General features: G+C 40.8%; 1 protein-coding gene across 3 annotated transcripts in view; it reads left to right on the forward strand.

The window, feature by feature from the left end:
* The first annotated feature begins 3,326 nt into the window (after positions 1–3,326).
* DIP2B (disco interacting protein 2 homolog B) overlaps positions 3,327–16,230 on the forward strand; it is a 194,891-nt gene continuing 181,987 nt past the window's right edge. For 2 of the 3 annotated variants that reach the window (XM_031462583.2, XM_031462586.2), the window contains exon 1: positions 3,327–3,557. In XM_031462583.2, coding sequence (XP_031318443.2) covers positions 3,458–3,557 — 100 coding nt within the window. In that variant the 5' untranslated portion in view covers positions 3,327–3,457. The remainder of the gene's footprint in view (positions 3,558–16,230) is intronic. The other variant, XM_031462584.2, reaches the window with a different exon arrangement.

Genomic DNA, 16,230 nt, shown 5'->3' on the forward strand with positions numbered 1-16,230 from the left:
ACAACATAAGTGTCCATCAACAGAAGAATAGATAAAGAAGATGTAGTCGAATAATAGCCATAATAAAGAATGAAATTTTGCGATTTGCAACAACATGGATGGACTTGGAGGGCATTATGCTAAGTGAAATAAGCCAGGCCAAGAGGGACAAATACTGTATGACATCACTTTTTGTGGAATCTAAAAAATAAAACCAGTGAATATAACAAAGAAGAAATAGAATCACAGATATGGAGAGTAAACTAGTGGTTACCAATGGGGAGAGAGAAGGGGGAGGGGCAAGACAGGGGGAGGGCATTAAAAGGTATAAACTATTATGTGTAAAATAAATAAGATACAAGGATATATTGTACAACATAGGGAATATAGCCGGTATTTCTTAGTAATTATAAATGTAATATAACCTTAAAAAATTGTGAATCACTATGTTGTACACCTGTAACTTTTGTAATATTGTACATCAACTATACTTCAATTAAAAAATGAAAAAATAACTTTTTGTGCTTAGTGCAGTCATGGCTCATGATCCCAAGAAGCACCTGAAGTGTGTAGCAGCTCAAAGCATTGGATGCTGGAAAAGCTGATCAGTGTGTCTGCTCCTCATCCATCTACCAGCCCACCACAAGCTAAGGGAATGTCTCCCTGTCATCATTTTCCTAAGGAACAGACTTAAGTATGCCTTAATAGGTGATGAAGTAAAAAAGATCTGCACGCAGCATTTCATTAAGATTGATGGCAAGGTCCACACTGATATAACCCACATGCTGGTTTTATGGATGTCATCAGCATTGACAAGACTAAAGACAATTTCTGTCTGATCTATGACACCAAGGGTCACTTTGCTGTCCATTCAATTGCACCTGAGGAGGCCAAGTGCAAGTTGTGCAAAATGAGAATGATCTTCGTGGGAACAAAAGGAATCCCTCATCTGGCGACCCACTGCTTATTTTTGACAAACACTCTAGGGATATGGTTGTTCACACTGAGAAAGCTTTGATTTATGTCAAATAAAGACAGGGCCTAGGGATGAAGCTTTTCAGGCAACTACCCGATGTAAAGAATAAGACATGGTAAATGTTGATATTTCTAAAAGCAGTGTAATAGGTAGCTATGTGTTATAATACTTTTTGTACTTAAACGTATGTTGGGAATATTTTAAAACTTCCCCCTGGTCTGTCTTTATTTTATTTCTTTTCTTTTTAATTTTTTTGTTAATGGAGGTACTGAGGATTGAACTCAGGGCCTCGTACATGCTAAGCATGACGTCTTTATTTTAAATAAACATTTTATTTTATTTTATTTTATTTATTTTTTGGTATATATATTTTTATTGAATTATAGTCAGTTTACAATGTTGTGTCAATTTCTGGTGTACAGCATAATGCTTCAGTCATACATGAACATATATATATTTATTTCATATTTTTTCACTGTAAGTTACTAGAAGATATTGAATATAGTTCCCTGTGCTAAACAGTATAAACTTACTGTTTATTTTATATATATTAGTTAGTATCTGCAAATCTTGAACTCCCAATTTATCTCTTCCCACCCCATAAATAAACATTTTACAATAGTTTTAAATTTACCGAAAAGTTGCCAAGAGAATACAGAGTGTTCCTACATACCCCTCATCTAGTTTTCACAATATTGTTAATATTTTACATTATTATGGTATGTTTACCACAACTAGGGAACCAGCATTAGTACATACTATTAGCTAAACTCCATGGTGTATTTAGATTTCATCAGTTTTCCTCTAATGTCCTTTTTCTGTTCCAGGATTCCATCCAGATACCACATTTTTTGTAACCATCATGTCTCTTTCTGCTTTTCTGGTCTGTGACAGTTTCTCACTGTTTTTGATGACAACCTTGACAGTTCTGAAGTGTAGGTCAGACACTTCGTAGAACATCTCTCAACTTGGGGTTTTCTCCTGGTTAGATTAGAGTTACACATTTTGGGGAGAAAGACTATAGAAGTAAAGCACCATTTTCACCACATCATAACAAGGGATTCAAACGCTCAACAGGACTAATGACGCTAATTTGGATCAGTTGGCTGAGGTTGTGTTTGCCACGTTTTTCCACTGGAAAGTTACTTTTGGTTTTCTCTTTGCATAATCTACTCTTTGGAATCAAGTCACCAAATACAGTCCACACTCAAGTGGTGAGGAGTTAAGCTCCACCGCGTAGAAGGGAGGAATAGTTACCTAACTTACCTGGAGTTCTTATGCATGGAAGATTTGTCTCTTCCCTGTAATTTCGTTTTAAATTAATTTTCTACATATAGTTGTATAGTTTGCTATTTGCCTTTATATCATTTCCTACAGGCATATTCCTCCAAATAGAAGGTTGGTTTGTTCGTTTTTTACCCATTTTTATGCCTCTAGTGCCTGCTGGATTAAGCTAGAAATAGAAAAAGTAAATGGATTGGTCTCATTACACTGTTGCAGTTAAAAGGAAATTTCCAAGTCCACCTCCCAATCAGCCATGATGTCACATGCCTTTTTTCAAGCTGAAATTCTTTTCTCAACTTAAAAAAAAATTTTTCCCCTTCCAGCCCATGAGTGATATAATACGGTCTGGAAACTACTAACGAGTAAATGCCGAGGCCTTATTCTTATAGAGCTAATTTTGGATCAGCATGGAAGGGAAGTAAAAATACTGAATTCTCTCAAATTGTGTAGGGGAGTTTTGGCATAAAAAAATAAAGATTCAATGCTATTAAAGAAGGACTATGAATGAATTTAAAGCATCTACCCCAGTAGTTTCTGGTGAAAATACACACGCCTGAGTCCTTATACTGAATTAAAATGTTAATACTAGGATAAAAAGATGAAGACGAAGTTCCCCTCTTGCAAGTAGTTAGAAGACCAGGCAGGAGGAGGCAGATTCTCCCTCCTTTGTCTTAAATGCCAAAATTGAAATAGAAAGAAAGTGTTCCTGGTATATGGGATCGGAAAACCCCAGGGAAAGAACTGTCCTCACAAAAGGGTAGGTATTAATCAGAGGTAAAAGGAAGAAGGAACAAGACAAAGGCATACACTGCTAGGTGAGGAGAACTGGAAAAAGCAAGACCTGGAGCCCTTGAAAACTCCTTGCTCGTGAGTTTCTAAAAGGTAAGCTCCACGTCCATGTGGACATCAACACCATGAGCCCATTTCGCCTGGGAGAAATCGGGGTGGCGGGCTTGAGCGCGTCGTTTCAGGAGACTCCCAGTAGAGGGCGCCCTTAGCACGTTAGTCAGCTTGACTGGGCTGCGGAGGCGGCGCGACCGCGGCCCGGGGGCGGGGCCGCCGCCCTCACGTGACCCTCGCTCATGGCGGCGGCAGCGGCGGCGGTGGCGGCGCTCGGCGGCCGGAGCCGGATCCTGTAGCCGGGGTGTGGGCCCGCGTCAGTCCGTCCCTCTTTCGGCCCCCTCGCTTGTCTTCCGGAGAGTGGCTGGCAGAGCCGGGATGGCGGAGCGAGGCCTGGAGCCCGCGCCCGCCGCGGTGGCGGCGCTGCCGCCCGAAGTGCGGGCGCAGCTGGCGGAGCTGGAGCTGGAGCTCTCTGAGGGTAGGAGCCGGGCGGGGGAGCGGGCGCCCGGGCGCCGCTGCGGCTCGCGGCGAGGGGAGACCAGGTCCCCGCCGCGCGCCCTGGTGGCCGTGCGGGCAGAGGGGAGGAGGGCGCCGGAAATCTGGCCCGGGCTCTGAAGGGTCGCTCCCCTCCTCTCCCACCCCGAGAAGTGGGTTTCTGCGTGGTTCATTGTGTTTCCTGGGAGGGGGTAAGCAGGGACTTGGGGACAGGGTCCTCCCCAGGCCCGGGCTGCAGCTGAGCCCCCTGCCCCCCAAAACCCGAGACAAAGCTGCGCCCTCCCGCCGCTGCCCGGGCGTCGGGGCACGGTGGGGGTGGGGTGGGGGTGAGGCCGCGAGCAGGGTGGCTGACAGCTTTCTCCCGTCCTCCTCTACCCTTTACGAGGGGAGGGCCCCACGCCAGTTTCAGCTCCCCTTCCCCCTCTTCAGAAAAAGAGAAAGACAGAGGAAATCCGCAGCATTTCGTCTTCCTCCTCTAACAATGTGAGATGCCTCCCCAGTGACAGGAGTGAGATAGAAGCAGAGTGGGCCGTTGAGGGTCCTAGGGAGGCCAGAAGCAGTGGCATTAACCCCGCCGGAGACACTCGGGGCTGCTTTTAGACCATCTTTGTCATAAGGGGCTTTTTCCTGGTGCCGCTGTTCGGGCTGAATTTTCCGCATCTGAACGTCTTTTGGAGTCTTTGAAGAGGGAGGGAGAGAGGTGGCTGCCGGTTATATGCAAATCCTGGCGGGCACCCCCTTTCTTTTGACAATGGACTGTTACAGGAGGGTCGGATTGATTTTTGAGAATTAAAAGAATGGAATAAATCAAGCCACTATTATTAGAAAAGTCCCTGGACAACAATGAGAGAAACGTTGCTCTGTTGTGGGCATGTGATCAGGCTTCTTGTGCAGTTGGGATCAGTTGTCTACAAAGTTCCTGTTTTTATCACAGGCTGCCTCTGAGACAAAAGCAGCATTTTCTGCAAGCTTCATGTCGGTACTGTGCTGGCGACCCCAGAGCTGCATATTCTTACTGAGTTCTTTGCCAAAGGCCCTCTTCACTGGCATTTTTCAAGTGGATTAAAAAATTGTTAATTGGAAAAGAAGAACGTGACAAGTTCCCAGGAGAGTTCTGACTTTTTGTTGAGTTATCAAGGCATTCTCTCTCCCACCCCTCAGTCCTTTACAGTGAAAAACCACAAGTAGACCTGAGTGTTATAAAGGCAGTTGGGCACGAGTGAAATAATTATTTTTAATAACCCTGTTAGGTTTTCCCAGTGTATAGGGAAATGCTGGTCTCATTTGCACTTAATTATCAACATATTATTTTTCAGTTAGTCAATTGGAAAGTTATTCTTTGGCCAGTCCATAGAATCCGTTGTGGGGGATGAGTGTGTTTCTGTGAAATGTTTAGGGCATTGCCGTCTTGGTTCTGCCTCACAGAATACCTCATGTCATTCAATCTGTGATAACTTTCATTCAAATCAGACTTTTAAAGCAGTTACTTTATAGTAACAAATCAGCTTTCTTTGATTAGCCAGGAGGAGAGAAGTTTGGATGTTTGCGTCAGAGTGAGATTAAAAATAGGAGTTGATTGCTTTCACATGGAGAGGGAAATCCTGAAAGCTCCTTATTCTTGGTATATCTGCTTCCAGCTGATTATCACATACTTCTCTGGGTGTTTCTAGAGATGCTTCCGAGGAACTATTTCTAGGACTCACACTGATTAGCTCACCTTTCTCTGCTTCAGGAAGGTGTGAAACTCCTACAAACCGTGATGCCTAGTCTTAAACATTTTTAAGGACAAGTGTATGGTTTGTTTTCTGATGCAGGATTGTTCTGGTTTGGCATGTGACAGTCTGAGTTGGTTCCTTAAAGATTTATACTACACTCTTCTGTATTTCATCTCTTAGCAATGGAAAACCGGAAAAAAAAAATAGTTGAGAAACATTGTTCCTGCAGTATCAGCATCTTGGCCATCTGTCTTGCTTAAAGTACAGAGGGTGGTTGACTGAAGAAGTAGGTAGACATTTTAAGGAATTTAAGTGAAGTTGAAACCACCCAGCAACCCCCAAATCTAGAGCATGTTGCTATTTGTGGTGTCTGTAGCGTATTATAAAGGAACCTTTGTTAGTTTTACATTTTCTCTACACTTACTGCTCTGACAAAAGTACTTTTTTCTTCTTGAAAAAAAAAAAGATGCTTTATAACTACATGTTTATTGTGTTGCTCACTTTGGCGCACTCATTCCTCGATTCTATTCGTTTTTTAAGGTTCAGGCTGTAGTTGGGCCCTGTTAGTGATAGTCTGAGCTGTGCAGAATTGTTGAAGAATTTTCTCTGTGCTTGCCTGTGTTTGCAGCTGCAGGCTTTGGTCCCAGACGAGCCAGCTCTGCGCTGTGACGCAGGTCGGGCCTCCCTCGGCTGTTTGCCGCAGAGCGCGTCGCAGAGCCCGGTGCTGTGTCTGGGGCTTCAGGACGGTCACCGGTCATGGTGGACTTGGAGCTGAAAGCCTCCTGCTCTTGCAGCAAAAAGCACAGCCCGACGCTGTGACGCTGAGAATCACTTAAAATTGAACTGACACATAATCACAAGCTTTTCTGTAGACGAACTGAATAGATAGGGGGGTTCTACAAGTATTCCTATGACTGAAAATTTTTTTATGATGCACATGTTTTATCGTATTTATTATGTTTGTCAATAAGCTCTGTTGTCTGAACTTCACTCATATATTGTAGTCCAGTGTATGCACGTAAAATAATGCTGATGACGAGAATTTGTTTAAATCTGTCTGATAATACATTGTCTTTGTGTAATGAGCTTATACATAGTGTCACTTGAGCCTCACTATGACAACTTCGTGATTAGGTAGAATAGATAGTATTAACACTTCTCTCCCTTTTTCCCCCCCAGTTTAACAGAAGGGAAAACTTACTCAGGAAGGTTAAGTGTTTTGTCTAAAGTTGCTCACTAATCAGTGCCATTATCTTAAGCTGCCATGTAATTATGGCATCTGTTACCATCAAATGATTTAAATCTTTACTGTTATTGCACAAGCTATTGACTAATTTTCATCTAAGTAAGGAAATGCTGCAAAACAGTTGTGTGCCACAATTCCAAAGAGTCCTGTTGATTCTCTTTCTGAAATCTCTTTCAAATCTATCATTCATTTATCTGATTCGGCAGACATTGATTTTTCTGCCTACCATGTGCTAGGGATACAGAGGTGAGCAGGGTGCCATGTTAACTTTCAAGGAGCTCGGAGTCCAGGAGGGGAATCCTTAAAAATACCAACGTAGCAGTACATGGGAGTTCTATACAGAGACTGCCTTCTAAGAAAGAGGAAGCCGTCTGCTTTGTCGTCGTGAAAAACAAACAGCAGAGAACCACAAATCCGAGAGTGGATTGTGAGGCTGGTGGAGAGGGCTGTGATTTAGCTGGTGCAGTTCAGTCCCAAGTGTGAAGGGAGGAAGGCTGTAAATCCCGCAGTTCTGTGACCTGTCGGAAGGAGTGCAAGTCTTTCGGTGTCTGAGAACAGTCCCCAGATGACAACTGGAAAGATACTTAAGGTAAAATAGCACTTACAGGAAGGTACCCTCCCTTGTTTTGTTTGAATACTTCTCTGCGCACGAAAACAACAAACACGGTCACATCCTCCCTTTCTCCTGTCTGTGTCATCACATGTCTCGGCAGTCCTCAAAGCAAGGTACAGGTCCCTCCTGAAGGTGGAGGGGAAAAGAGGGCTACTTCCTAAGAGTTGAAGTGAATCCCTTTAGGACTTGGGCAGAGGAGGGGGAGCTGAGGAAGAAAGGGGAGAGATCCTGGCCTGAGGGGGGTTCCACAGTCTCCCAAGTGGGCAGCTGGAATTAAGCCATCAGAAAACTGGTAAATCCTTTTCTTTACTTACAGTAGGAAAGTGGGCCGCTTCCCCCTCAAATATGTACTATAGTCGTGAATTTATAAGAAACACCTTTATCAGAAAATATGTGTAAGCTGTTGTCATACCTGATGTTGGGAGTATTAAGAAAAGAAAGTGTGTGGATTTTTAAAAAACCAAAACTGGGCATGATCTAAGTGATCTACCCTCTGAGTGCATGTCTGTATTTTTGGTGTACTATACATGTCTTTGGTTGAAAGTCATCTTTAGGAATTGCTGTCAGAGCCTGCTGCACATTCCTTTGAAAATCCTCATGGTGGCAAATTTTAATTCTTTGAAAGTATAATTTCATTGTATAGGTTGCTTGGTGTCAGGTAGAGGAAAGCAGGTTGATGTTCTTTTGGAGTCCAAACTAGCCAAGAATGAAAACATTCAACGAGGTCCTGCTGTATAGCATACGGAACTGTGTTCAGTATCTTGTAATAACCCATAATGAAAAAGAATATGAAAAAGAACATATATATATGTATAAATCACTGTGCTGCACACTGGAAGCTAACACAGCATCATAAGTCAATTATACTTCAATAAAAAATAGAAGTAAAGAAGGAAAAAAATTGGAATGAATATAAATGTATTTCAGTTGTGACTATCAAAAAATTAGAATGATGGTAAACTGGTTTTGAGGGCCGTTTCAGAAGAGAAGTGACAGACACATTCGTTGGAAGAATGATTCACCTTACTGTAAACTATAGCACTTGTTTCGACACCCAAGTTCTGGTGTGTGTTTTGAAAATTTAATCTTGTTGTTTGACAGTCCCATAACATGGAGCTGGATTTTTGAGTAAGAGAAATCGCTAACCCTTCACTCTCAGCCCAGCCCTTGGTGGCCAGTTTCTTTCCTGGCCTGAGTGAGGATTAGCAGCTCAGGGTTGAAAGTTCAGATGATTGGCTAGAAAGGCCCTTCACATGTATTTGTATTATAATTATTACCGTTCTTCATAGTCCTCTCTCATGATTAATCAGAAATGCTCTTTGAAGCACTCCTTCCTGCTTATCTGCACAATTTCTCACAGTTCTTTACGAGTTTAGTTGAAGTACTGCTTTTTTTTGTAAACCTGCCCCTGACCACTGTGAGCTGTCTTGCTTCAGACCTTACAGCATTCACAGTTTATATCATTTTTGCCAATCACAGGTTTTCTGATTTATTAATTAAATAAGCCTCAGTGTAAGCTCCTACAGAAGTCATTGTTTAATGCCTTTCAACAGCTCCTCAATGATTTCTTTCTTGTATTTTTTTAGGAGTACAATAAATTTTTGTTCACCTCAGTTCAGTTTGAATTGAAACATAAAGTCTGTCTTGGGGATTTGATTTTGGCACAAATTGTGGTTGGGTGATCATTTGAGGAGCACGGGTTTTGGCATCTGGTGGGCCTGAGTCCAAGTCCTGGCCTGTCACTTTGCTCTGTGACCTTGGACAGACTGCCTAACCTTCCTGGTTTTAGTTTCCTCAGTTCTTAAAAATAAAAGGAATGACATCCTTATCAGAGTTGTAAGCAGATTTAAAATGAGATCCCAGGAGAACAGTTGAGTGTGGTGTGTCCGTGCAGTGAGTGCTTGGTACATGTAATCTTTATTGTTTCTGATAGTGAGTGGATGCATAGTGACTTGGCTGTTCTTAGTATCTTGTGTTACTTCACAGAATATGGCTGTATATGAAGTGGTGAATGGAATCAATTTGTATAATTTTTTTTTTTTTTGTAAGTAAGACTTCACTCTGCCATCAGTTGCTCCTGTCGACACCCTCTAGCCTCGTTCAACACGTGTTGGGTCACTACAAGCAGTTGACTAGGGCAGAAAAGAGTAGCTGGTTTGTTTCACACAGACATCTGGCATTCGTACATTTCCAAGCCTGTAGGTTCCGGCAAATGGCTCTGGAATTTAAGCATGGTTTCTTAGACTCAGGCGTCTCCAAGCTATGAAAAGGCATATGTGATTGCTCCACCTTCAAATGGTCTTTGACTCTTCCTTTTCCTCCACTTGTCCTTAGTGAACAAATCCTTTCGGTTCCTCCTTCAAAAGTTTTCTTGCATCCATTTTTCCTTTGAATTGCATTTACCACCAGCCTTGTTCAGTCTTTCATCTTTAGACCTAAGGGTTGGCTGTAGATTGATCTTTCATCTTTTAAAAATACTATTTTTATCTAAAGCCATCACTAAATCTAAGGCTCTGTCACTCATCTTTAAATTCTAAGTTTCATGAAGGCAGGGATGGTCTCCTGTATCCTTTATCCCTGGAGTCTAAGTAAGTGCTTTTATGCACATCAAATAGAACCTTTTTGGGGATTGAGTATTGAGTTTAAGTAAGAGTTTTTCATATGTTTGTGCTTATAATGGTTAAGTTGCTTTCCCATGTGGATGCCCCTTTATGAGCAAAATATCTTCAGAATTCATACACAGCCGACAGACTCTTTGGTTGCATGGGTTGGCTTCAGTGGACCTGGGAACTCTCTGAAATTGTGTGCAAAAAATTTTGAATGTGAGTGCCTATGTGCCTTTTTGGTGGAGCAGAGTCTACAGTTTTCATCAGTTTCTTAAAGAGGACTATGAAGCAAAGTTAAGAACCAAGTCAATGTATTACCACTTTTCATTCTTACTAGCTTGTGAGGAAAGCCAAACTCCCTCAGCTGCGCTCCTCAACACTCACAAGCTTATCTGTATCAGTTCCCACGCTTATCCTCTTCTTTTCTCAGAGGAAGAACTGTCCCCCTCCTGATCTGTAGCATGTCCTTCTGACTGTGTTCTCAGTACCATCCCTTCTCTTCTGGGATCTTGGGATCTTACTTCATTGATTGATCTATTCATTCACAGTCTTTTGTCTTTTCCTCTCATCGTTAGCCTCTCACTTAACACTTGGCTCCTTCCCTTCAGCCTATAAATATGCTGAAGTCTCTCCCATCTTAAAAAAAAGTGTCTTCCCACGATCTTGTATTGGAATCTGTTTGCTCTCGTGTGCTAGCATTCTCTCCCAGTCATAGATTCTAGAACGTGTAGCCTAAATTTGCTTTATCTTATTTCTTACCTTTATTCACTCCTCAGTCCATGGCTTCTGCCTCATCAAGCCTCTGAAACAAGTGCTTTCAAGGCCACTGGTGACTTCTAATTTCACAATGAAAAGTACCTGCTGGATACAGCATCTTTCTCTGCAGCATTAGATACTGTGGACCAGTATCTTCATAAAAGTCTCTTTTAGCTTTTATGATGTCATTTCCTTCCAGCCCTCTAACTGTTCCTTCTTATGCTTTCTCGTGGGCTTTTTCTCTGTCTTCCACTGGTGTGGGTGTTCCTGATGTCTGTCATTAGCCTTCAGCTCACTTCACATACACTTGCTGAGTAATCTCATCTATGCCCAGGGCTTCAGCTGTCACAGCCGGGAGATGGCCCCCTAGTTTGTGTCTCTAGCCTTGACTGCCCTCTGCTCCAAACATCCCATTGATTCCCGCAGACAACTGTAACTTAGTAAACGAAAAAAAAATTACAAAAAAAAAAAAAACAAACCCCACCCTGTAACTCAGTAAACTGTCTAAACTGTAATCCTTGTTTCAACCTGCTCTACAAATATTTCCTACTTCAGAATGTCCACTTACCCAGGTCAAAAACTTGGTGGTCATCCTTAACTTCTAATGGGTAACTAAGTCCTGTTGGTTCTGCTTTCTCATCCCCATTCCCATGATTTCAGTCTTTGTTCAGACTCTTACCATCTTTTGCTGAGACCATTTTGTTCAGGCTGTTACCATCTTTTGCTGAGACTATTGCAGTAGATCCCTAACTCTTCTGCCTGCCTCAGTCTCTTCTCCCTCCATTTCATCCTTCTCTATTGTGTGATGGAATGATCATTCTGAAACAAGGATCTAATTGTGTCCTTTTCCTGTTTAACATTTTCCATTGGCTTCCCCTATCCACAGGATAGAATCCAAGCATCTTTTGTGTATCAAGACCCACCTGTCTTTTTGGCCCTGCTTCCTGCACCTTCCATGTTTTCTCTCTTCTCCAGCCATGCCTAGTGACTTGTTCTTCCCTGAATGTATGGTGCCTTTTCACTTCCATACCTTTTACACATCGCCTTTCTCTGAGAAGTGCCCACTCTAGCATGTTCTTCCCCTTTTTCTGCCTAGTTAATTTCTGTTCCATTCAATTTCCTGTAAGAAACTAGCCTTTTCTAAGCTCTCTTAGGAAGTTAAGATCTCTATATAAGTAGCAGTCAATTATTGAGTGCTTATTATGTAACAAGCCCTGTGCTTAGCACTTATTTATATACCCTGCCTGGCCGGTAAGTAGGTGCTGAATAAAGAGCTCCTATTATGATGATGAGGGAACTGAGCTAGTGAAAAGCACCTGAACCTTGTGTGGAATGCAGAGTGTGCCCGATCCTGCCAGTGTTACACATGACCTGGTCTTTCCCTTTCTCCCTACCAGTAACTAATGTTCTGAAATGAATGACCAAGGAGAGAGAACACTGAACTTGAGTCATTTAGAACCAGGTTCAAGTCCTGTTTCTGCTCCTTACTGTGTGACCTCAGACAGATCTTTGAAATGTGTTTCTAAATCCTAACAACTCCTAAAGATAGGTGTGTCGTTTCCATTCTGTAGAGACTTGTTAAGGAACGTGAAGCCTCAAAGTATAGTGTTCTGGGGTTGGAACCCAAATCGGCTTGGCTCCAAACCCCACAGTGGTTCCACACCTCCATCTGTGTCCATCTCCCTGAATCATGTTTCAAGTAGTTTTAGCAAAATTCTTTTCCATTTTAACTGTTGGGCCCGACTTTTCTTAGGATACGACTTCTGTCTTTGGAGTTTTGGAGGTAGGGCTCTCTGAAGAGAAAAGAATGGAACGTTCTATCTTATCTAAGAGAAATAGGAGTGATGTTGGTTATTTCTGACCTTGCTTTGCCAGAACCAGGGGGTTAGCACTCTAAAATGTATTTGGAGGGTTTCCTTTGTGTCAGCCTAACTTCTGGCAAGATGTGACTTTATTACTTCTTAAAAGAACAAAAAATATTGAGTAAAATCCTGTAAGACTGTTTACCTGGAAAGTAAAAGTTAATGTTATGTATTTATATTTTGATGTAAAATTAATTTTTCTTCCTTAAATTGAATGGAGATGATGAGAAGCCGAAAAGGGAGAATCCAGAGGGAAAATATTTTGGATGCAACACAGGACAGCCGTAAATGAAAGTCCACAGATCTGGCATCTTTGAAAGATTGTTGGTGTGCCCTGAACTTGAGCTTCTGGACTAGATAGACTATTGTGGTTACATTCTGGCTCAGAAAGAGTTTTTAGCGTTTTGTTTTTTCCTCAGGATATTTAGTGTTTGGTTTTAAAATTAGTGTTTAAATTAGTGCAGATATTTCTATAAATGACATATACTTTAATTGATTTTTCTTGGAATTATTTCTTTTTTGTGTGTGAAGAAATAGTGCTCTAATATCTCTTTTCAGAGGACTCTGGCTTTTAGTGATAAATTTAAGCAGCTGTAGGGTTTTTTTTTTTGGTTTTTTTTTTCTCTTTAAGGCATTTGGGTTATGTTGTCTCAGTTTATTCAGACTGGAACTTGTGAGTTTTAACTCTGGTCAGGCATGAATGCATTACAGTGCTGGCCAGTCTTGCCACTGAATCTTTTTTTAAAAAGTGAACCCAACAGGAATCATTAGGAGAAGCTTCTGGTAGTTTCTTGTTCAGTAAATCTGTGACTGAGGCAAGCAGGCTGTCTTAATTTTTTTTTAATTGAGGTATAATTGACATACAACATTATATTAGTTTTAGGTGTACAATATAATGATTCGATATTTCTATTTGTTGGGAAATGATCACCTCAATAAGTCTAGTTAACATCTGTCACCATACATAGTTAGTTTTTTTTTTCCTGTCTTAAAATTGTCATGAGTTGTCATTCTTTGTTTATTGGACTTCCTTTCTGCTTTGATGAAACTTTCATTTTTAAATTGAAAAAGCATTGGTATGAGTTTTCCTCCCATGATTCTTTGCTTATTGTTTTCTTCAAGGAGACCAAGGGAAGTCCTAGAAGATGAACTTCCTGTTTAAAAAAAAAAAGACAATTTCCTCATTTGTTGGTTCTCTGAGTTCTAATCTCTAATGTAACTCCTACATTACAGCTGTTTTTCATATTATCTTAAAGTTATGAAATGATCATTTGTATACATATTCTCGCCTCCCTTTGCAAGCTGCTTGAGGACAGCTCGCAGCATCCTTCAGCATGAGTGCTTTTCAGTACTTACGCAACCAGTGAGTGAATCTAGACTCCGTCAGCAACTTCCCTTCTTATTCTTATTTCCTTGCTGGTATCTGACAGACTCTTGTATTACCACCCAGATGGTTTCTTCACTCTTTCCCGACTGGTTCATTCCCATGGCTGTGCCTTTGCAGTGACTGTGTTCTTTGTCAGGACTGCCTTTTCTCCTGCTAAAATTTACTTGTGTTTCACGGCCTGGTTGATGTCCCTTTCATCATGAAACCAACTGACTACTTTAGTCCTTGTTAATCTCTTCTATTTTTAGGGTATTGTTGTATTCAGTAACAATTTAACACTGAACTGACAGCTATTTATTTGTTTCATTTCTCTTATTTTTGCCCCCTCAGTTATACTCTACATTTTGTGATTGTAATGACAAGGTCTACCTTTTGGAACTTGGATGGTGCTGAATGTATCAGTATATCAATAAAGATGTATTGAGCACATTTATCGACAAGATCTATGGAGAGGATGAGAGATGCATAGGAGGTAGATTCCCTGCTTACAAGGAGCTTTCAGTCCTATAACTTCTCAACAAATAGCTGTTTGGATTTTAAAAATATTAATTTTAAGTAATTGTCTTTTGAGCATGTAGAAACCTCCCCCCCTACTTGAATGATAAGATAGCCTTTAAACACCGGATTTGAAGTGATTCTGGGAAAATGGCAGCTTGAGCGCATCTCTGCTGCCCACTTCTTTAAAACTCAGTTCAAGTAAAAATGACAGTTTCAAAGCTTAGAACAAAAATACGAAGAGTTGGAATGGGAGCTCATGAAAGTTGAAGGACTTTGGAAGATAGATCCAGGAAACCAAAAATGCAACCTTTTAGGAGGAGAAATGAGTAACAGAAGAAAAATTCTCTAAACTGAAAAAAGATTGAAGATTGGAAAAGCCTGCATATTGAATGAGTTCACTGTGTTCCAGGAAGGATTGGTGAGAAAAGGCACAAACCTGGGCATATCTGATAAAATTTGTGAATTCAGTGATAAAGGAGGGGAAAAAAATCTTAACAGCTCCTAGATAGAAAGATAACAATACAAAAGAAAAGAAACATATAAAAGAAGATAAAGATACAAAAGAAAGATAAATTTAAAACTACAACAACAAAACTGTTCTTATTTGCAACACTATAGTGATGGTGTAAGAAGCAGATTATTTAGAGAAAAGGTCTACACTCCAAGAATCTTATATGCAGTCTAAATATTATTCACCTTTCAGGGAAAAGAAAGCTCTGTGTGAGTGTGCAGGCATTCAGATTATATCACCCATAGACTCCAGTCTGAGCAATATACTCCAGTCAAACATAATAGGAAGCAGAGTCCCCAAGGCCGGAGGAGAAAACAATGATGGACAGTGGACTTTGAAATATATATATTTCAGTACATATATAACTACACATATTGAGAGTAACAAGGAGTGTGTAATGTAAATGCTAAGTAAGGATCACTGAAATTGAGGAGACATATTGCAGGAGAAAACCTTGTCCGAATGAAATACCCTAAATGATACCAGCAAAACTCAGACACTGTGGAACAGAGTAGTGTGGGAGTGAGGGGGAATTAAAAGCATTCTTTGCTATCTTTGGGATGTTGGCAGAGGGAGTATGGTAATGAACTGCCTTGGTGAGGAGAAAAATACTTCATTTATAATAGTGTTTAAAAAATTATAAAATACTTCCAAAGGTAAGTGTAAGAAAGGCACAGGATCTGTGTGAAGAAAATTGTAGAATGCTGAGGATGATCTGAAAAAAATGGAAATACATACCATGTTCGTGGATGAGAAGACTAAAATATGTATAAGTTTAATGGAAATTAATTGTAACTCCAAAGGTGAATTCTTTGGGGGTGGGGTGGGGAATTAGGTAAAACAATCTGTGTTCATGTGGAAGAATAAATGTTTTAGAATAGCCAAGAAAATTAAGAAACAGAATAGCGAGGTGGTCCTTGCTTTACTATGTATTTAAACAGACTCTAAAATTACCATACTCAAAGTATTATGGTATTAACATGTACATAGGATGAGCAAACAGAACAAAGTGCCCAAATCCTGTATATGTAAGAAAAATAATTATGAAAATGCAAAATTTTTAACAGCTTAAATCAGCTATCTCTCCAATTGTCTCGAATCAGAAAAGATCTTAAAATAAATTGGTCAGAAGTCCATAGGACATCAGAAATACTGATACTGTAATATCCTTGATACTCTGTTTATCCTGCCAAGAACAGCACACTGGAACCAGAAAGAAAAGCCTGTTTCTCATGCAGTATCTTGCCAGTGCCTCTAGACAAAGCCTAACGTCTTGGCATCCGGCAAAGGAAAAATAGTTAAAGGATCCATCTTAATTTTCACGGAGTGGGCAGTGAAGTGGAGGTTTGGAGCTGAGAAGCAGTACATTAATAACTGACACAGTCTTGATTCCTCTCTTTCCTTGAGTCCAGCTGTCCATATCTAGTCCATCAGTAAGTCTTTTTGGTTCTACCTTGACACA

Source organism: Camelus dromedarius, chromosome 11 (assembly GCF_036321535.1).
Source record: "Camelus dromedarius isolate mCamDro1 chromosome 11, mCamDro1.pat, whole genome shotgun sequence".
NCBI classification, from domain to species: Eukaryota; Metazoa; Chordata; class Mammalia; order Artiodactyla; family Camelidae; genus Camelus; species Camelus dromedarius.